The sequence below is a fragment of the Molothrus aeneus genome, chromosome 17, assembly GCF_037042795.1.
Source record: "Molothrus aeneus isolate 106 chromosome 17, BPBGC_Maene_1.0, whole genome shotgun sequence".
Classification (NCBI taxonomy): Eukaryota; Metazoa; Chordata; class Aves; order Passeriformes; family Icteridae; genus Molothrus; species Molothrus aeneus.
In genome coordinates, this window is record NC_089662.1 from 10,086,796 (window position 1) to 10,109,480 (window position 22,685).

General features: G+C 45.5%; 1 protein-coding gene across 1 annotated transcript in view; it reads right to left on the bottom strand.

Annotated features, from left to right (window-relative positions):
* Positions 1–22,685, bottom strand: part of NTSR1 (neurotensin receptor 1) — a 55,330-nt gene that overhangs the window by 10,124 nt on the left and 22,521 nt on the right. The window contains exon 2 of the mRNA XM_066561676.1: positions 7,696–7,897. Coding sequence (XP_066417773.1) covers positions 7,696–7,897 — 202 coding nt within the window. The remainder of the gene's footprint in view (positions 1–7,695; positions 7,898–22,685) is intronic.

The window sequence follows — 22,685 nt, forward strand, 5'->3', positions numbered from 1 at the left end:
TTTCTCCCAGATACCTGGTTCCTTTTCCTGCTGTTTTGTTCTGCCTGTCAAAATGGTTGAGCTGTAAGACAGATCCTGGGCATGCTGTCTGCCAAAATGATTTTTTATTGTTGTTATGAGCTCCTAGGATATGTTCTTCATCATCAAAAACCTGACACATGGGTTCCTTTGGTGAAGTAAGAAGGAGCAGGTCAGCCTGCTGGAGCTGAGCACTGCAGGGGAAGGGTTTGACTCAATATGTGATGGGGTCACTGTCCAGGATGGTCTTTGTGAGGTTGGAGATTTCCTGCCTTTATTTTTTGAACTAAAAATAAACCAGACACATCCCTCACTTCTAATTAATTCAATAAGGTTCTAATAGGAGCAGAGCTGCTCCATGAGCTTCTGATATTTCCCATAATTGAGCAAATGAGGTGCCAAACCTCAAGGCTGGGAAGTGGATGTGGGACCCCAGCAAGATGATCCCAGTGTGCCAGGGGTGGCAGGGAATGATCCTTCCACCAATGTATGCCCTCATTTCCCTTCTAAATCAAACTCCCAATTTAAATGTGTATTAAACCATGAATTATTACATCCTGTGTTTTTCTATTTTGTCTTATAATGGCTCTTTTCTCTGCCTGTTTGAACTGCATGCCAAGGAAGAAGGGGAGAGGAAGGAGGAGTGGCAGAGGACGAGCCCTGGTTTGTTTTTCCTTCAGGAAGTCCTGCAGAGAGAAACATCAATTCTGACTGACATCTTTTTCATTGTGAGGAGATTTAAACTGTGCCAGTCTCTGCTCTCAGACTCAACTGGACATGGCAGCAATCCTGTAAGTTAAATTTTATTGAATCACACTGAGGGTTTCATTTTGCCTTGTGTGTACCCTGGGCTGAGGCCGGGGCCTGCCCCGCTCCAGGATCTCCTCTGGGTTAGCGTGTGCACAGGGCAGGGCACCATGAGTGGGGAGGCCATAGTTTGGCTGGTTTGGCTGAGCTCAGGAGTGGGCTCAGGAGGGGTTTGCAGCCCCCATGCCCTGGTGGGGCCATGTGAGGTTCACAGTGACTCAGAGCCCTGGGACAGTGACGGGTGAGGAGCCGCAGCTCTGACTCACCCGGAGCTGCTGCGGCACAAAGCTGGGCTGGGCTGGCGTTCTCCTCCTCCTCCTCCTCCTCACTTCATCTCCTCCAGCCCCTCTGGGATGCTGAGTCACAGCCCTGCAGCCCCAGGATGGCCCTGGGCGAGGGTATCCCTCTGTCCTGTCCTCCTTTCTCCAGGAGAGGCAGAAAAGGGATGCTGCTCCTCCCTGCTGCTGCTAAGGCCTCCAGAGAGGCTCGGGTCCATCCTCCCTTGATAGTTTTGTCCAGGCTATTTCAATTTATTTCTTTTTCTCTGCACTTGAAGGGGATCTGAGCCACATACAGATGTGGAGCAGCACGGTGGAATTCCTGAGCAAAGGCAGGAGCTGTCTGGGGAGGCGTTGGCACCCATGAACAACAGCTCTCAGCTTTTTGTGTGCTTCAGACTCATCCCCAACACTGCCCAGGGGGTGCACACCCACAGCTGGTACTAATGAGGTGTACAGAAGGTTATCAAGGTGGTTTTTGGAGAAACAATCCTTGTATATCCCAGCCTCCTGGGATGTACTTATTTAGTTGATGCCATTACAAGAGAAGCTCTCCCAAAGAGCTGCTTGATCTGAGAGGTGGTGAAAGCTGGGCCAGTGCAGGCACAGCTGGCACTGCCTCCTTCAGCCTCGAGGTGCTGTTTATATTAACATGGTGCTCTACCTGACAGGCTCTTGGCAATATTTATATCAGCAGGCCCCAAAGTAGGGGTTGCAGGAGCCCAGTAAAATTAAAACTACTTATGCTGGTATTTGGGTCATAAGGCTGTGGAATAAAGGATTTCCATAAAAGTCAGTAACAATCAGCAGGGTTTGGGGACCACCAGCATGAACCAGGAGTACTCAAAGAAGAAACTGGGAGTAACAGTGAGCTTGAGAAGTCCTCAGCTCCTTTAAACACCACTGAAAGCACACAACATTTGCTGGATACAATCCCCTAATTCTCCTGAACGTATGATCAAAAAAACCCCAAGTTCTTCTTTATTAGTGAAAGTGAGACAGCACGGAGAATGGAAAAACCTTTTGGCATTCAAAATCAACATATTTCACCCAGACTATATTCTCCAGTCCTGATTTTAATCACTTCAGATGACAGATTTGAAAATAGAGGTGAATTCCTTCCCCAGCTCACGCCAGTGGTTAAATCATCCCCTGGCACCTGTTCCATCCATAAGGGGCAAGGCAGAAAATACAGATTAAAGCTGGCCCATGGACAAGCACTAGCAAGCAGCACAGCACTGCTGTCCCAGTGCATACTGGGGTCTCTTCCCAAGTTTCCTTCTAAGGTAATTATTCTTTTGGAAATTAGAGAAGAGGTTGCTTGATTCCATTTAAACTTCATTCATGACATTTCCCCTGGGGATGTCTGGATTTTTGGAGGAGAAGAAAAAAGGAAGAGAATTTCCTCTTTGAAAGGTAAAGAAGGGATTCCATTTTATCCTCACCACGTTCAAGTCTCTTTCTACTTGGTGAGATCCGGTGTAACCTGAACTGGCTTCCTCTGCAGCCCTTTCTTCTTTCCTCTCCAGTTTTGAGGTTCACATATCCCTTGTTCCTCCCAGAACAGTTTCTGCTCATCAAAGGGACCCTGGAGCTGTATTCACTACATGCTTCCACACTGACTAAAGCCCTGGCCTGACTTCATGTTTAGAATCACATTAGTTAACTTTTTAAACACTCACACTGTCACAGCTTAACACCTGGAGAATCTGCTGTGAGGGCATGGCCAATGCTGGAGTTTTCTGCAGAGATGCAGCCACAAGAACCTGCAATTGCTGCAGGAATGCTGTGCCAGGCCAAGCAAAGGGACAGACACATCTTGGGAGAGGGGAAAAAAGAGACTCCATGCCCCAAGAGGTGCAGCCACCCCTGGTTTTGCTCCTTGGAGGGTGTTCATGGAGCACTCTGATGCTGCTCATTTTATCTCACTTGGCAGGCTGCAAAGCAAACCTACAACTACAAACATCTCTGGGAAATATATACAATTGCTAAATAGGTAATTCATCCTCCCAAATTTCAGTGTGACACTTCAGCTGTTAAAATCAGCTTCCACTCAAGCTTAATGCCGCAGGGGTTTTGCTGAACTCCACTTGGAGTTGCTCAGACTTTTTATTAGAGATACAAACTGCCGTGAATTTTGTTCCTTTCTTGAAAAGAAATGATTCATGAACAAATAAATCTGCTTTCCTTAGAATACAGGAATTATGAAATACAACTGTTTAAGGAGTTTTAGACTGGTACTCTTCTGTGTATTGTGGCTGCAAAGTATGAGCTATTCCTGGCTGTAGGCTGGTTAAAGTAAATCTCATGGCAATATTCTCCTCCTGAGATGAATAACTCAGACTTGGAGCATTGGTGAGGAGAAATGAATGGATTCTTTAAAGTGTTTGTTCAGAAGGGGAATTATTAATGCACAAATTAATGAAATACATGGATACATCATTAATTCTTGGCCTTTTATTGTATTACTAGATGAAATATAGAGGCCTCAATAATTTAAAAATTCACAGATGTTCAGTAAAAAATGCATCTTGACTTCACTTGCTAAGAGGCATTTTACTGAAGCATCACCCAGCCAGCTGTGGGAGACTGAAGGATATTCTTTTAATTGGCTAAACCTTTAAGTGCTTTATAATTGCTTTCACTAAGCAGCTTCAGTGACAGAGCAAACGCTACCTGGAACTGATTACATTTTAATAGGCTTAGCCAATGTCCCCCGTGCAAAGCCTCCCCTTGATGTCCATCAATTTGTCTCAGTGTCATTATCAGAGCTCAGCTGTGCCATCCAGTAACTCCTGCCTCCCTTCCATCCACGTGGGAATGGTCTGACAGGCAGCCAGGAGCTGCTGAGGGCTGCCTGGAGGAGAAGGGGCTGCAGGCAGGGGTATTGGTGGGGGTATCAGTCCATGTCACCAAACTGCCCCCTTTCCAAAAGACATTTTGGCTGATCAGGGCTTTCATCCTGAGCCAAGCTCAAATACACTCTGATTTTTGAGCAGTAGAGAGAATTGGGGTTGGTCAGCCTGGGGCTGTTCAGTGCCTAAAGGAGCTCCAAGCAGGCTGGAGAGGGACTTGGGACAAGGGCCTGGAGTTACAGTACAGGGGGATGGCATTAAAGTGAAAGAAGGAAGGGTTAGACTGGATATTAAGAAGAAATTCTTCCCTGTGAGGGTGGGCAGGCCCTGGCACAGGGAAGCTGTGGCTGCCCCTGGATCCCTGGAAGTGCCCAAGGCCAGGTTGGATGGGGCTTGGAGCAGCCTGGGACAGTGGAAATTGTCCCTGCCATGGCAGGGGTGGAATGAGATGAGCTTTAAGGTCCCTTCCAACCCAAACCATTCCATGATTCTATGATTGTTCTGGTGTGTGTGTGTGTGTGTGTGTGTGCGTGTGTGTGTGTGTGTGTGTGCATGTGAGTATTTAAGGTTATTTAGAATTTTATCAAGTGATTGGCATATCAGGCTGTGCAATCAGAAAATGTTCATACTTCTGTGAAGCATCACACAGCTTTGGGAGACTCAGCATTCCAGGGCTCCAGCATAGCCAAGGAATAGCAACACCAACTGCGGGTGTTTAATGGAAGGAATTGGATGGGTGAAGGAGGGTGTGCAATCTCTTGGTGGAAGGTATTTTTAACAACAGGCCTGGTTGCCCTGATATCTTCAATAAAAAAGCTGGGAAGCTGTGAGTGCCTGGAGCCCTCTGAATTTGAATCCTCACACCTGGTGAGCTCTGGCAGCAGAGAGGGAATTGCAATCAGGAATCTCTTGCTTACTGACTTAATGAGTTGGCTCCCAGGCAAGAGGCCTGACACATCCCTTGATCCTGATCACCCTCATTATTTTGTACATGACCACAGTCAGACAGAGCCAAGAAAACACACAAATGCTACCAAAAGGGAGGAAAACACTGTTGTGGATGTTTTGAATGAGGCTGTTAGGCTGGACACTTTTAGCTCTTATTTCAATGTAAACAAATACTTAATCCCAGTACATTTGGAGCAGGGAAATTTTTTGCTGCTCTGATCTTACCCAACAGCCCTGCACACCATGAACCACAAAAAATTGTTTTCTAAGCACTGCTTTTACAAGTTCTGAAACATTTCACCCTTAGACCTAAATCAGCCTTCTCTGTACCTCAGGCCAAAGTTCACTTTTGGAAATGGAAAATTCTTCACCCCCATGAAGCTCTGATACTCTGCCAGCAGTTTTATAAGGGGGGACAAGTGTCATTTTTCTTTTCTTCCATAAATGAGCCCAGACTCTGTTCATGATTTTGGCTGCCATGGATGCCAGGATAAATCATGTGAATCCTTGTGTATTCTTTGCTACTTTTCAGACAGCTCAGAGACCTGGGTTATCAAAATGTAACTCATGAGGAACAGGTGACAAAAGTGTGAACCAAGCACCTCCAGTAATAAAAGAAAAAAAAAATTTGTATCTGAAAAAACTGAAATGCACAGGATTTAACTCCCATTTTCTGGATAAAGAGAGCATTTCTGCATTGTGGAGTAAATCACAGACAAAAGTAAGGGAGGATTTTTTTATTTGCTGGATCTTCCTCAGCACAGAAATGCAGCAAACAGCTGCCCTCTCACTGCCTTCCCAGCAGGGAGGGGAGCTCAGTGTTGCTGCTGGGCTGGCCCTGAGGGGATGCCTGGAATATCTGGGCATCCCTGCACAGGGAGCCCCCATGGTGCCACATCTGACCCACTTTTGAACCCCCTCAGTCTCCAGACTGAAACCCTCACTTTTGCCAAATATTCTCAGCTTTTGCAGTACACAGCAAACCCAAAAATTTGCCTGGAGAAGAAAAAAGAGGAAGCAGAAGAAGATGAAAAAGAAAATTACGCTTATTGTTCAGAAAGTGAAGGGTTGTTTTTCAGTGCCTCAGAGGAGATGTGGACCTGTGGGTGAGGGGTGCACTTCCTCCAGTGCTGAGAAATGCCAGATGTAAATTTAGGTTTCTCTGCTATTATTCATGAAGAGCTCTCTCTTCTTGATGATCAAAGAGGATACAATACTAAAAGGAGAGAGAGGGAGAGGTGTGTGAGGTGGTGTAGTAGAGTGAGGAAAGGCAGCTTCTCACTTCGTGGCAGCAGACAGAAGTGTTAAAAAACCAGAAAGGGATAGCAAGGAGCAGGGTCCTGGTAGGCTCCGTGGGGAAGCGAGGCTCCCTCCTCACCCACCCCTGGGTAACAGTTCATTGGGTGCAGAGACAGTAAACAAACACAGTCCAACGAGGTAATTGTGGGGAATTTAATGTCCCCTCTGTCTTTCTTTCCTTTTTCTCAGTGGGTATTTTCCAGTTGGGAATGCACACGTGGCTCACCTATGGCACAGGCAAGGAGTGCTGCATGGGATGCATTCCTTGTGAAAAACAGCTGGGAAAGTGTCATGGAGGCTCTTTGTGCCTTCTCTAGGGATTTCTCCCATTGAAAATGTGGTCTGAGCCAAAGCATTTCAAATACCAAGATGCCCCATCCCTGGAAGTGTCCAAGGCCAGGCTGGACAGGGCTTGGAGCAACCTGGGATAGTGAAAGGTGTCCCTGCCTGTGGCAAGGGTTTGGGACTAGGTGAACTTAAAGGTCCCTGCCAACCCAAACCCTTCTAAAAACACCAGAACATCAGAAAGTTTTCTGCTAACAAATTCTCCCCATCTCATGTTTGGAATCACTATGGGCACCCTTTGTTAGATATTTTGGGTGCTATTTTTGAGCAGCTTTTGCCTTATCCTCTCTAAGGTTAAGCTACCAGATTCTTTGGTCTTTTCCTCAGTTTATTTAATCAAGATATCCACTACTCTGCAGTACAGCTCAATTCCTGAGTGCAGGATCTTTTATTCAAGCTCTGTCTGAACCAGAGCTATGCAGAAAAAGGGAAGTAATGAAACAACACAAGCAAGGCTTAAATTGCTGTCGACTAAATCATTAAAATGCTGGGTTGGTTTTGCTTTTCTAGAGTGAGCAGGTCTGCTCCTTAGCTTTGCAAACCAATGAGAGGAATAGTGGATTTGTCTTTACAAACAAGCTGTGGGTCTGCTGGTAGATAAAACCAGCACTGGGAGATAAAAGAAACAATGGGAAGGATTCCACTGGTTGATGAATGGAATAAGATCTTTGCTTTTACAAATAAACTTTAGGTTTGCTGATAAATGAAATTAGACATTGAAAGATGAAAGAAACAATGGAGAAGAAAAACCCCTCAATTCAGTAAGAATTAAAAATGAAAAGGGAGGGTTATACATTAGAGGGGAATCTTTGGGATCAGGTATTCTGGGAAGTCTGAACCACTCAAGTACCTCAGCCAATGGGGAAAGAGAGAGGGAAATTGGAATAAATAGGGAAGCTGTGTCCTCCAAAAATCTGAGAGATCCCAGGGGAATGCCCCATGGCCTCTCCCTTTATTTGAATAAAATAAAAGGACTCCTCTGTGTCCTTTTTGGACATAAACCTCTGGTGTTTGTGGATTAATTTTCCTAACACCAACAAGCAAAGACAAAAGGAGAGGGCGTTTTGGGCTCAAGTGTTTTCCAATTCCCACCTGTTCCTCTTGCAGTCCCATCTCTTTATTCCCCGGGGGAAGGCCATACTCACGCAGGACCCTCACGCCGTGCTTCAGGGCTTGCACTCTGCTGGGCTCCATGGACATGCTGAGCATGGTCTGCTGCCCACCAATGGTGCACACCTGGTTCTCCTGGGCCGCCTGCCTGAACATCACCAGCAGCTGGTTGGCGATGATGGTGTTGAGCACTGAGATGACGACCATGGGGAACATGAAGGAGATGAAGGTGTTCACCTGCAGGGGAGGGATGGGGCACAGTCAGGGAGAGGAGCAGCAGAGCGGGAGGTTGGGTTTTATTTCTCAAAGCAACAGAGGAGCAGCCTGCAGTGGAAAGCTTTCCCTCCTCTTACTCAGCTGGTTTGGGAGGTTTGTTGTACAGAGGGAGAACTCAAACACTGCTGACGCAGGTTCGTTCATGTCAGTGAACACCCAAAAAAGGCAAGATCATTCATGTCTAATCTGTTCAGATCATTCATGTATTTTCCCCTTTTCAGTGCAGTTCATTGCCAGAAATGTCTTGTCTGAAACATGCCATTGATCTTTTCATCTCACAACCAGCAGGATGCTGCTTAGCTCTCATCATGCATAGCATGACTTCTAAATAACAGTGTGTTATTGTCTTTTTCCTGCATTATGAGCCCTCCTTGAGATCTTTTTAACTATCTTTTTTTTTTGTCTTGTGTCCTTTCCTTGTGGATTTAATGACAGTGTTTTGTTACCTCATAACTACGTTAAATAAACCTTGTGCCTTAAAGGATTAAAATTGATCAGAATAAACAAGTGGAAATTGTAATGTTTTTAGTACAAATTATTTGATTACTACAGTTTTGATAAAATTAAATGGAGGATCAAATTAAGCAGTGATTGAATCAAGTGGAAGTCACAGTTCATGTCAAATGCAAGGCTTTTGGGCTGTTTAAAAACCCCAGTGGAACTGAGCTTAGCAAAGTGCAGCCCAGGGAAACAGAGGCATGTGTAAGGCTTGTCTGCTCATCTGCCATGTGGGATGGGAGCTGCTCTGCAGAGCCCCAGAGCTCATCCTCTCTGCTGGGTGGCACAGGAGGAGACTCAGCACATCACTCAGCTGAGTGTGGAACAAATGAAAAGCCCTTCAAGTTTTTAGAATTTCAAAATATTGACAAGAATTGAACCGTGCTGCAAATCGCTGTGGAAGCAATTGTGTTAGAAATGATAAAATGACAAAAAGATGGAACTGTGAAACTCAAGAGGGAATTTGCTCTCAAGTGGGAGGGCTCCAAGGTAGGCCAGCTTCTTCCCTAGGCAGGAACTTATCTTTCACCTCAGTGATGCAGGACACAGAACAACCCTGCACTCCAATCCAGCGCCAGGTCCCTGTGCACGTTGCAAAGCCTCACCTAGAGACAGGCGCTCCATCTGCTGGGATGGAGATATCCCCTCTCTACCCACCCACCCCTCTGGACCATCACCACGGTGGGCAGGGTACCCTGTACACCCCGTGCCTGGTGCAGATCTGTGGCCTCTGTGCTCTGGGGGGATTCAGAAATGCTGGAGGTGAATGGGAATCACCCAACCACACCCCCAAGATGCTGCAGGGCATCCGTAAAAGAAATGAGCAGCACATAAGCACAAGGGAGCAGAGGCACATCAGAAACACTTCATTTGCTTTGTCCATAGATCTGAAGCAGAAACTCCTCTCCTGGTGAAGACAAGCTTTGTGGTTGTTGCCCAGGTTTTCTTTGGATGGATCAAGCCTCTGTACAACTTGGTGCTCCGGAGCTCAATGTGTTAAGCAAAAGCACCAGCTGGGTTCTGTCTCTCTCCCGCATGGTGAGAACATCCTCTCCCGTTGATGCTGGTAATAACAACAGAGCTCCTCTGCGGACCGAGCGAATTCCTAGATACACCCCACCACTACAAGCTGCTAATGGCCTCTTTTATTAAGTATAAAGCAGTTTTCTATGCTTCTAAAAGATCTCACAGCCTCGTGTAAAGTTAAAAAGAGTTATCTTCATGGGTTGCCTCCACAGGCTAAGACAGATCATTCAGCAGTAAGGACCAACTATTTAACCCTTGCACTGCAGCCAGGCTGAGCTGGAGCACATGGGGGGAAATGATTGCTCAGATTTACCAGGTCAGACTGAGACATGAACCCTGTAGCTCCTCACTCCAATTTCTGTGGCTTTAGCTGCAGAATGCCCTTCCTCTTCCCCACTGCTGAACAATGTCTGCACGTCAGCAAAATGCACCACTTAACTCTGGAAATGTTTCACTCTGTCACCTGAGATTCAGGATTTATTGGTTTTCATTCTAAAATTTTGCCCTAGCTGTAAATTACACTTGCCTGATATAATTTTGCAGAACTCTAAAGGTCTTTTCCAAGCTGTCTTAAAAGCCTTGATTCATTCCATAGTTGCATTGTGAAGTCTTTTAAAGAGCTTATGAAATTGGCTAGAATAGCATTGACTTTCCCTTTTAGGAATTGTTATGATAAAAGTGGGAATATTGCATAGTTTCCATCAAAGGCTATATTTAAAGATTTTTTCCCAGCCTTGATTTGTAGCAAAACTCTCATAGATTAAAAAAAATAAATTAAAAAAAAATCAATATTTTCCCCAGTAGCAGAATGTTTTAATTTGTTGAAAGAATTATGAATTATTTGCAAACATAAAGTCCCAAAGTACATAAGGGCGAGAAAAGCCAATTTTCCTAAGAAAACCATTTAAATTCCCTGTTTTTCTGTCAAGCTGCTTGCTGGGAGCCCAGCACACTGTGCACATCAGTGCAGCAACACTTCATTTTCAGGTGACTTTGCACACTGCTGGAGCTGGTGCCTCCAACAACTTCTCAAAGTCAGTGGAAAATTTCCCACTTGCTCAAGAGGAGCTGGCCTGGGGTCCCAGGACTACATGCTGGAAAGTTCAGGAGCAGGAAGACTTTTGGAGGTGATTAATGGGATTTTTTAGAGTGTCTCCAACATCAGTGGCCACTTTGGAAAAAGATGGGGTTTGGATCCCTACTAGAAGACAAAACTTTTTTTGTTAGATACATCTGAAGGCAAGGAGGGTAAAATTTATGAGTATTACACCTGCTTATGGGTCACCTTTGCTCCCAGCAAAACTCCATCACCTGAGCCACCTGCAGCTGGCTGTTCCCATGGTCCATTAGCACAAGATTTTGGACAGGCACAGAAAAAATGAGTTAGATCTTGGAGAACTGGTTAAAAGTAAACACACTGGGCTAAAGGTTCTTCTGGACATTCAGTGGCAAATTCAACACTGTAAGTATTTATGATAAAAACAGCCAAGAATCAGAACCACTCACAACATTTTAATTGAAAGAGTTTTGATGAGAAAATAGAAAATGTTCCAATACTGAGAACATAAAAGATGAACACAGGTCTTGTGTTTTCCCTCATGCCTTTTTTCCAGATAAGTAAATAAAATGCCCCAAAGCCAGTGAAGCAAGAAATGCTGGTCCCAGCAGCAGCAGCACAGTGTGGTGCATCCCATGGAGCAGCAGCAGGAGCAAGGCCCCTGGAGTGGGCAAGGGGGCCAGCTGAGATGAAGGGACAATTTTAACCCTGGGTTATGACAGGGGTTTTGTGTCAGAGATGAGAGATGTTCCCTTGTAGCCTGATGAGTGAGGTGAGAGCAGAGCCAATCCTTGCTCTCTGTCAGCTCAGCCTCTCCAGGGACACAGCCCCTTCCAGCACTGAGCTGGGATGCCCAAACAGATTTTCTCCCTTTCTTTCCAGGGCTGAGGGAAGGACAATTGAAATGGAGAGAGAAGTGTGGATGATGAGGAGCTGGGAAAACCTCATTTGTACCCACTAAGTTTCTGTCATAGCTCATTTCCCTGTGCACACCTGGGGAATGCTGTGAGATGGCTGCAGCCTCCCTGTGTTCTGCTGGGGAGGATTCTCAGTGCAGAGACTCCTGGGGAAATGGGTGAGAAACCCCAAAGGAGCTGAAAACTGACTCAGGAGGAGATTTGTCCTTGCTGGTTTCCTGGAAGTGATGAGGGAGAGGGCTGAGGATGCAGCACATCACTTGATTTGTGGTTTTGAGCAGATCTATTAAACCACAGAGCCACACTTTAACAATATACCACATTCTGGTTCACCTCATTTCCAATGGAAATGGAAAGTAAATTATCCTCCCCCTGACTGTGGAGGCAGTATTGTTAGCATATGTCAATCAGGGAAGCACATTCTGCTACAACAACTTTTGGCTGCCAAAAAATCTTATTTGACTAAATGTACTTTACAAAATTACTGGTTATCTCACTCGGTAGCCAGAATTAGCATTTTTTTAACCAGCCAGTGGATAATTTCAGCCATTAATAAGCACAGTACTGCATTCCAGGATACAGCAATCTGTGCAAGACAAAGCAGGGCAGGGGAAGGTACATCGTGTTGGGATGCCAAAGGGAGCATTTGGCAATGGCGCCCGTGTTTGATCTTCACAGGATGTGTCTGATGAAAAAAAAACATCCACAGGGGTTTTTTTCCCCCACAGTAAATAAATAACCATGTAATTAACCCCACCTTTACATTAGCTCTCCAGCTTTCCATGCCAAGTGTCTCAGGATTGTCAGGTAAATGCCATTCCTTAGCTACAGCAGGACAGGGGAGGTCAGTGTTTGTGAGTGATAGGAGAAAATAACCCTGCTTTTGGAGCCAGTAACTGGCATAGAGAAAAGCATGGAAGCTGGAGAACTGCAGCCTAGTAAGGGAATTTATCTCCTCTGGAATTTTTTGAGGGGAGCAGTACTGCAATGTGTTGGCTCTGGTCCTTGCCTTGGATCAGGGCATCCTGGTGTGGGAGCACAAATGCTGGGTAAAGAGGAATATCTGGCCAAGTGCCAAAGCCTGTGTGTGTATCTGGAGCTCTACCAGTGCATTTGAGCTCGACCTTTGCAGGCTGCCAGGTTTATCTGGGGCAGGTTTGCCTGTCACACTTCATTTCGGGCAGCTGCTCTCTCCAGAGCCCTGACAGCGTGGCAGGGGTGACACAGCTGTCACCCTTGCACAGAGGCTGGCTGCTGACCGGGCTGGGGGGCACTCTGTGCCCTCTGCAGACACTTTTGGTGGGGATGGTGGAATCCTGCATCCCTGCAGGGCTCCCTCACAGCACCACAGTGACACAAACCCCACTGAGCTCAGGTGTGTGAAATAACCCTCGCTTTTCCTCCCAAAGAGGGACAGGATGCAAATATCTGTGTAGATCCAGGATATAATAGCCCATTAGCTTAATGAATAATCAAAGAAAAGATACCAAAACCCAGCTATTATTTTTCTCTTTGAAGCACCTTGATAATTGGCCACAAAAGCCTCTGTTTATTACATCCTGATATACCCCGTGCCTCTTCTGCCCAGCTAGAGGTCAGTACACATTGCACACGCGTTATCCAAGGTAACAGAGTGTGGCTGTGTGAATTGCTCTGATCTCACCTCAAAGAGCTGCCCTGTCCACCCCCTGGAGCTGCAGGAGCTCAGAGAGGCTGAGGAGCACCTTCCCTTGTGCCTCGGGGAGACCTTTTCAAACTCGCTGAGTATCAAGCCCCAGGCATTTCAAAGAAAGGTTACAGTGATGGAAAATGTGTAGCCACCAGTCACAGGTATTGATGTCAAATGTATGATCAGCTCTGGGTTAAGAGGCAGAGCCTGAAGCCAGGACACAGGGGGTGGATGGCAGTGACAAGCAGCTGAAGCTCAGGAGCTGGGGCAGTGATGAGAGTGTGAGTATGAGCACAGACACAAGCAGGACAGCCAGAGTTTTTCATCCAGGGGGAAAAAATCCCCAAGAAAAGCCTGGAACACAGGCTCATCCTGTCCAATCCATTGCTGATTAAATAACTCAGCAGGTTTTGTTGATCTCAGCTGGCATCACCCGCAGGAGCTGGAATTGGCCAAAACTCTGTATTTCAGACCTCTGCAGGAGCTCCAGCCTTGTCTCTGCTTTGGATGTGCTCTGGGAACAGGAGACTGCAGGTACTGGTGCTGAGGTGAAGAAAGAGAACAGATAAATCTGAAGATAAACGATCAGATGGAACTTCTGGATGTTCTTGGGTCACTGGACTGGTTCCTGTCCCTGTGCTGCTGCTGCTGCCCTGCCCTTTGGTGTCCCCGAGGCTGGAGCTCCTTTAATTGCACAGCAAGGACAGGTGAGCATCTGCTCCTGACACATCCACTTACTGCTCTACTGACTGAGGGAAAACCCCTCCAAAGACAACCCAGAGGATAATGCACAAGACTTGTTCTCCAGCTCTGGCTGCTCGAGGCTGTGGAGGAGTTTCAGGTTTTGTATTGGTAGATATTTATACCAGAAGAAAATCTGTGTTACTACAAGGCTTGGGGTGGCAGACTGCAATCTGTGCTGTGCTTGGAGATGTACAAGGTGCAGGTACCTATGAGAGGAATAGAGGATTTGTCTTTACAAACAAGCTGTGGGTCTGCTGGTAGATAAAAGAAACAATGGGAAGGATTCCACTGGTTGATGAATGGAAAAAGATCTTTGCTTTTACAAATAAACTTTAGGTTTGCTGATAGACGAAATTAGACATTGAGAGATGAAAGGAACAACGGAGAAGAAAAACCCCTCAATTCAGTAAGAATTAAAAATGAAAAGGGAGGGTTATACATTAGAGGGGAATCTTCAGTATCAGGTGTTATGGGAAGTCTGAACCTCTCAAGTACCTCGGCCAATGGAGAAAGAGAGAAGGGAAATGTGGCTGGGAAATTGGGATAAAGAGGCTGCATCCTCCAAAAATCTGAGAGATCCCAGGGCAATGCCCCATGGCCTCTGCCTTTATTGGAATAAAGCCAGAAAGGGACTCCTCTGTGTCCTTTTTGGACATAAACCTCTGGTGTTTGTGGATTAATTTTCCTAACACCACCAACCTGCTGCACAGCAGGAGGACGTGGCCATGCACAGGGTCCTCTCCTCTCTCTGTGCTGGCTGGATGCCTCCAGAGCTGTCTCCAGCTGGATAACACCAGCCTTGAACTCTTCCAAAAGGCTTAATTTAGCTCAAGCATTGAGATGAGAGAGAGGATCTGCTTAAACTCTGTTTTCATTAGCATTTTGTGTCTGCTCCACAGTAGTGATGTTTTCCTGGCTTCTCTCCCTAGATCTGTGGCCATCACAGAGAATAACCAGGCAGTGTGGATTAAGGTTTTAAGAATAACCAACGTGTACCATTTTGGAGCCTGTGTGTGGTCCCACACTGATGAACTATAATGGGAATGCAGAGCAGCTAATGATGTTGAGAAGTTGAGTTAATCACATACTCTGCAGGAGTTAATCAGATACAGAGCAGATGGAAATAAATTGCGTACTGACAAAAAACATCCATCATATCCATGGCAAAAACATTCCCATTCATAAACTTCCCTCCTCGGAGAAAACATTTGTACATAAAAAACAACATCTGATGCAGAACAACTTAAATGGGCCTCTTGCTCGTGGTGGGTTGGGAAAGATGTCAGAGCCCTGAATAATGGTGGCATTCCTGAGCATGGCTGCATACCTGAAGGATCATTTCACCTCATTTCTATGCATGGCTACAGTGCTGTGACCTGAACTATTTTCAGATTTATTTATTTATTGTAAGTAACAGCAAAAGGTGTGATTCATCCATAACTGTTTCATATAAATCTTATTTTTCCTAATTGCACACAAGGGTAATACCTAAATATTGAGCTCCCTGGGGACCTCAGAGCTTTTCATTACCTCCTTAAATGCCAGAGAACCTACTCCATTATCACTGTTTTTTAGAGAAAAATTCCTCCTTTCCTGGTCTTTGCCCATAAAACTCAAACTTGAATGGCTCTGCTGATTCCATCTTCCAAAGAGAAAGAAAAACTGTGAAATTCAGGAAATCCTGGGAATAATGGACTGGGGAATAGACAAATTGGAAGGTTCTAAGGTTTATCACTGTGCACTGGAAATGCCTTGTATATCATGGATACTCAGCTTTTTCTCTTACTGAAGGAAAAATGTTTATTTAGAAAAATGGAAGAGTAATCAAAAAAAGCCCAATGCCAAAGGAAAAAAACCCCAAAATCAAATAACCCAAGATCTCTCTAGGATTGAGCTTGATGAAGGTGATGAATGCGGGGCCTTTTACATCTCACTTCACTTAATTTAGGGCCTGCCACTGATTTAAGAGGGATATGTGGAATTTAAAAAGGAAGGGGTTTGGTGTGGGGCAGCTGCTGCCTTCATGTACCTGGTCAGGGAAGACAGAAGAAGTGACAGAACAGCAGTGAGGATCCTCCATCACATCATCATTAACCCAAAGCTTCAAATCCTCCCCACCTCCTCCCTCAGGAAGTCACAGAATATTCTGAGCTGGAAGGGACCCACAAGGATCACCGAGTCCAGCTCCTTCCTTCTTCCTTTCCTGAGACTGGCACAGTGAGCTACAAGGTAAATTAATTCAATTTAGCCAATTTTGCTTGCAAACAGGAATAAAGTCAATTCATATGCTGTCAGTTTGCTGGCCTCAGCCTGGCTGCTCAGATCCATTGCACTATTTAGGGCAATATTTTTGGTTGAACAAAAACTCAGTGAATAATGTTCATGCTTTTCCCTTTGAACACACAGGTCTTTGGTACCATTTCCCCCTCACCCTACCCAGCAGCTATGTTCTACTGAAGGGGAAATAATCCTTCAACTTCAAATGACAGACTGGAAATATACTTTAAATAATTTACCAGTGCAGTTGGATTTCAGTTCTCACTATCTGCTGGTATTTTGGTTCCTGCCTGTTTTTGCCAAAGGGATATTGCCCATTGCCTTTCACAAGACATTTGGGTTTCTCCAGCTCTGCTGCTTGTCATCCCTCTAAAGAATTTAATAAATGTTCACACAGTGCCTAATGCTCCTGACGGCTGAGTAATCCTAATCCAGATTTTGCAGTTATTTTCTGCTTATCGTCTTTCGGTTCTTCTTTCCCACTGGCTTGCACAAGTTGTGGGGGCTCACGGGGTGGACATTCATCCAAAGGAAGTGTGCATGGTGCTCCCTGTGGAGCAGGCTGGTGCTGGTGTTGAGTATGGCTGATGATTTCCTTCTCAAACCCCAGGAAATCAGCTTCTTTCCTGTGTTCCTCACCACAACTGCAAGTGCTCAGCACATCTGACACTCCTGTGTGGCCTCTGCAGCCTGGGATGCTGCAGGAGGGGCAGCCACCACAGCCTTAAGGTGCAGGTGTGTCTGGGGGCACTATCACCACGTAAATAACTCACAGCAGCTGATTTTGTGAGCCAGCACCCAGATCCTTGCTGTCTAACCTGTGCCTGCGATTCCATTCTCCTTTGGCTCCAGCCTGGGATGGCTGTTGTCATGAATGAGACTGCTATGCTTGGATATTTACTCAAAGACAACATCAAGAAAAATATTCAAACCCTGGTGACAGCCAATTATCCCCCAGCTTCTCTTGTTCTGGCAATACTGAGTCATTTCATCCCTCATCATCAAAATGGATGCTTTTTTCCCACATGGGTATGAAGTCACTTGCAGTGGCTGTTTCAGGATTCTAGCTGAACAGTCTGCTCTAGCAGGGGAACAAAGCCAGAGACACGAGCACAGGAGCAAAACAAGCAGAGATTTCTGCCTGTGAAGAGCAGCAAACAGTTGAATCAAGTGGTGCTTGCTTTCTTTCTTTCTTCCTTCCCACACTCTCCTGGTAGGTGGATCATGACAGAGAAACGTGGGGGTCTGTTTGGCTCACGTGGGGCTGTCACACTCCAGGTTTACACTTGCAATGAGTGTGTAATTTACTTGGAATGAGTGCGTAAATACAAAAAAATACAAAATACAAATAATTTGGAATGAGTGTGTAAATAAATGAGTGTGGAGCACTCATGTCCCTCTCTGGGGACAGTGGGCAAAGCTGCAGTGGCCCCTCTGTCCTGCCCTTTGGGGGGAAAAAAATGAGGGTGCAACCAGCAGCTGGCTGAGAGGAGAGCAGAAACTCATTAGAGCACAGGGTGATTATTAAATCAGCTCCATTCCCCAGGATGGTGCTGAAGATTTAAGATAAAGACTTTGTTATAAACCAGCCTTCAGCCTGATGCATGAGGTACACACTGCAGGACGATCCAAAGCAAAGTTAATTTAAACAAAAACCCAAAGAAATGGAAAGAACAAATCATTCTCCTATTGAAAAACACGTTGGACCCAATTCAGAACAATTCAAAGGAAAGTTAGGTTCAACAAAAACCCAAACGAATGGAAAGAAAAAATCATTCTCCTGTTGAAAAATACTTCAGACCCAATTCTGGTTTTGCATTTCTGCCAGGTGAGGTGGAGGTAGAGGAGGGTAAGAGATGCTATAGTGTCTGAGATACAAGTAATGTCATGACAAAAAAAAATTTATCTGTTGAATTACATTTCAGGATCAATTTTTCTGAAGCTTTTTGTAATATTTCACATATGCTGAAAAGTCTCATTAATACAGCTGGTAAAATAACAGCTTGTCTGCTTAAAGTAATTAGTAGTTGACAATTGGGTTGAATTTTAAATCCACGAGGAGCTTTGGTTAGCACTAATAAATGTTGATTAAGGTAGCAATTAAAATCTAACAATCTCTCTGGGGGTCTGAACTTAAAAGCTGAAGTTTGGAACATACCTCACTTTACAGAGAAAATGCTACAGTTCCTCCCCACGCTGCTTTATTAAGCTGTGGCAATGTGGATTTTATTTCCTTTGGTTGCTTTTCTTTCCCTTTTTTTTTTTAAATTTTTCCCAGTTTACACCAATTAATTGCAGCCTAAAGTAGTGCTTGGGCAGCCCCAGCACCTCTCCTGGCTGACACAAAGACGTGGGGGCAGTGGTGACATTGAGCAGAGCGAGGTTTGAGCTTTCTCTCAGGAAATGCTGTGGGACCCTGCTGATGTCCCTGTTTCCATGGCAGTCCTTCCCAGCAGGCTGTACCTGTCTGTCCCTCTCCCCAGCAGGCTCTGAAGTGGGCTGGAAAAATCTCCAGCTCTCCTTCCACAAGTTCTGCCTGGCAAACACAGCCAAGAGGGGAGGCCAAGCAGAGCTCATCCCTCCTGATTCCTGCTCCTCAGAGCATCCCATAATCGGGGTGATTGGATCAGCTACCAAGGAAAACCATTGATAGGCAGAGTCTTGAGGAAGACAAAAGTTCTCTGTCTTTGTTGCACTTGAGCGGGGTGAGCAAGGCAAATCACAAAGCACATTTTGTTTATAGACTTCTTTTGCTGATTTATCATCAAGGCACTATTCATGGAGGGCTCAGGTTCTTTGTGATCTTACTTAGCCTGATACAACTTCAGTCACTTCCCTGCATTTTTTTCTATTAGGGAAGTCAGAAAGCACATTTGTATTTCATGGAGCACCTTCTTTATAATGGCCAAATCCTTTTGGTTATTTTCCCTCTTGCCGTGGGCAAGACATAAACTGAACACAAAACCAGATTTGTCTTTATCACACATTAGCTCTGTGGCACCCATTAATTACACTGCATCCCCCAGTTTTTAAGACGAATGCCAGTGAGGGAAAAAATAGGAATACAAAGTGAAATGGGAGCACCTTGGTCCTGTGGTGCTCCTGGGAGTGTTGGTGTTGGTACTTCTGCTCTGCCCATGCCACTTAAATCAACAGCCTTGTCATTATATTGCTTCCCAGGGCTGCTCCTGCTGGCTTGGGGAGCTGCTGAAATGAGCTCCTTTTCCTGCAGGGTACTTGCCATGGCTGTAAAGGGAAAAACAGACCAGCAGAAAATTTGTGAACACTATGGACAAACCCAGGGAGTGTTCCTGGGGCCAGGCAGGGAGGTCAGAAGGAAACTGGGTCCCTCTGGCTTCCCAGGGCTCCTGCTGAATTTGGTGGCTGCTGCTTGGTCCTGCACCAGTCCCCACCATCCCCAGCATCCTCAGGGGATGAAACAGCCTCTGGGAAGGAGCTTTAATAATCATCATAATTTTTAGGTGCTTTCTTAGCCCAGCCTGTGTGATCTGAGTGTGGCTGTTGGTTTCTCCATGGAACTGTGTGTCCCTGAGAAGATTTCCTGAGTCCATTCATTGTTAAGGATATTTACAGAAAAAGAGAGCTGGAGAACTGAAGATGTCAGGAGCTGGAGGAGGAAAAGAAATAAATCCAGAGGGTGGAAAAAAAGCCCATTCACTATCAGTCAATGTGTCTATCACTCTTTTTTCCCTTTTTTTTTTCTTCTGTGTTGTAAGGATGAAATACAAATGGCTCAGAGAAATGGGGAAAGGAATGCAAATAAAAGCTTCAGAGCCAGAGACATTCAGAGCCCTTTTTTTCAGAGCAGGCTTAAGAACTGGTTGAAATTGTCCATTTCCATTTGAGTGAGCAATTTCCATGCCTGAAGCTTTGGGACAGGTCATTTTCTCTGCAAGATGGACACAAGGGTTGAACCAGCTGGGAGCTGCAGCCAGAGAGGGGCACAAGGGTGAGCAATGGTTTGGTATCTTGGCACTGCAGTTTTGGGGTTTTCAGGGGAAACAGCTACTCTGAGAGGGTCCCCAGTGGGCACTCAGGGCTGAACATCTCCACAGCCAATACCACCCTGCACATGGATGCACCTGTGCCCCAGTGGGCACTCAGAGATGTGGAGACATCACCTGGGCTCTGGGAACGTTATTGCATGGAAAGCCATGAGCTCCTGAGGAGACACCAGGGTGATTATTCATGCACAGGCTTTCAAACTACTTGAAAGGGCCTATTTAATATTTTTACAGCAATACTATGCACTCTGCTGCTCTTACAGTAGAATTACAGGTGTCATCCTGAGGAGGTGTGTGTGGGGGGCAGGTTTTTGGAGAAAAGCCACTTTGCCAGGGAGGCAAGACAAACAAGGGGCTGCAGAGAGACCTGGCATCTCCAAGGAGCTCAGAGCATCTCCTGGTTTCAGGCTGCTGCCCTGCCATGAAGATAAATCAACAGGGAAATGCTCAAATCCCCATACAAGGGACGGCATGGAAGGATCAAGTGACACGCAGAGGGAGAAATCCTAAATCTGGCACAGGTGGGGAGGAGAGCAGGTATGAGCCACCTGTCCCTGGTGGCAATGTCTCTGTTGGCCAATTAAAAGCCACTGCATTGAGCAGGTCAGGTCCTAATGAGCTGTGGGTCCAAAGCCTGGCTGGGCAGCTGGCAGACCCCATAACCCCAAATCCACATGGTCTTTCAGAAAATGAACCCAAGGCAAAACAGATCGAGGAGGTCACGGCTCTTTCCTGCAAACCACAGCACAGGCAAGCCCTGAATGCTTTCCCATTTCTCAAAACTGATTTTCTTTTTTCCAAATTAGAGTACAAAATGAACATGTGAGACCAAATGCTATGGGAGCAGACTGCAAATGAGGCTAATAGGCCAAATGTCAGATTTGTTTCTGCTGAGGAGTCATTACTGAGCACAGACTTTATGTAACCTGCTTTGCTCTAAAGCATCATCCAGCCAGCTAATGACTGGCATGAGAAAGATGCTTTGCCTGTGGAGTGGCTTCTTTGCTGTTATAAATTTCTCTGGACCTTACCCCAAAAGGTAGAGGTACCCACCTGGCTGTAGCCAGCATTTGAGGTTGGCTAAAAGCTCTGATGGATAAGGGGACCCTTAGGTGCTGGGTATAATTCTTTGGACTCTGTATGGAGCAAAGATATAAACTGCTATTCCTCAAATCAAGATCCTGATTGCAGGTTTAGGAGAATCTCCAACCATTTCCCCATGGCACCTCCAACTCCTGCAGCACAGTTCACAGGCTTTTAACAGGTGGGTTGTTTTTCAGCTTTACCTTTCTCAAAACCACAGAGCTCCATGGAGGAATGGCTGAGAATGTTGACCTGGAGCAGGTGTCAGCTTCCAATGTCCTGATCTGTGCAGTGCAGGAATCAGGAGCAGAATCTCTGCAGGCACCCGTGGTGCTGTCCAAGGCTCTGAGCATGGCTGTTGGTCACATCCCCCCTGCTCACAGAGATGTTGCAGCTGCTGCTGCTGGCACTTACTTACACTGGCCTGTGCTATGCATTAACCAAAATAATTTCCTTTTTGAGGCACAAAAATTTCAGTGCAAAAATTGCCGCTTTTATCCCTAAGGCAGGCTGCCCAGACTCAAGGCTGTCTCAGGTAGGAACCATTCCTGTCCAAACAGTTGTGGAGGCAGATTCCTTGCAAAAAAGGAAGTAATTTAGCAGGATGAAGTAATCACAGTGTCATGAATGCAACCAGGATTTCCCTGTTAATCACCTAACTGTTAATTAAGGGACCATTTTTTTATTAAAATTAATTCTCATCTTTTAAAAATGTATCACTTAAAAAGGGGATGTACAGAAGTGTTTATCACTGATACCCTAAGATGCTAATTTCCAAATGTTATGGCTTGTAATCAAGTTTAATTTTCTGACTTACCCTCCAAAGGAGAGGCTTTACACCAGTTTTGACATTTAAATTACCTTGGATTTGCAAGTCCAATACTGCCATAAATATTCATAGCCAAGAATCTACTATTTAGCCTTGAATTTTTTTAATATTTTTAATTCACTACCAGCTCCAGAGTGAGCTGAAGGTATGAAATGCAGCAGATTTTCTCTGGAGCATCTGGCTCTGCTACCCAACATGAGCCGACACAGCCGCGCTTCTGTTTGATGCTGCCGAACAAAAATTGACAGCAAAACCATCCTTTGATCCCTTCCCTTCCATCTCCTCGCAAAAAGCTGCTGTGAGGGGAGGCTGCTGCTGCTGTTTTGGCCCGTGCCATGTCCAGCCCTGCACAGGGAGGGCAGGCAGAGCATTCTGGGCTTTCACAGCCACACAAACACAGCAGCTCTGCTCCTGTGGGAATCAGGAAAACAGAAACTTCCCCAGACACTGGAGGGTTTCATCTGCGGCCTTAGAAGAAGTTTAGATTGGTGTAAAAATATTAAGCAAAAAAAAAAAACCCGAAACAACAAACTTTTATTATAGTTGTAGGTGAGAATATGCCTTAAGTAAGTGAGAGACTGTACTGATAGGATGGTGAAGGGTTTATAATGTAAGGGTGTGGAA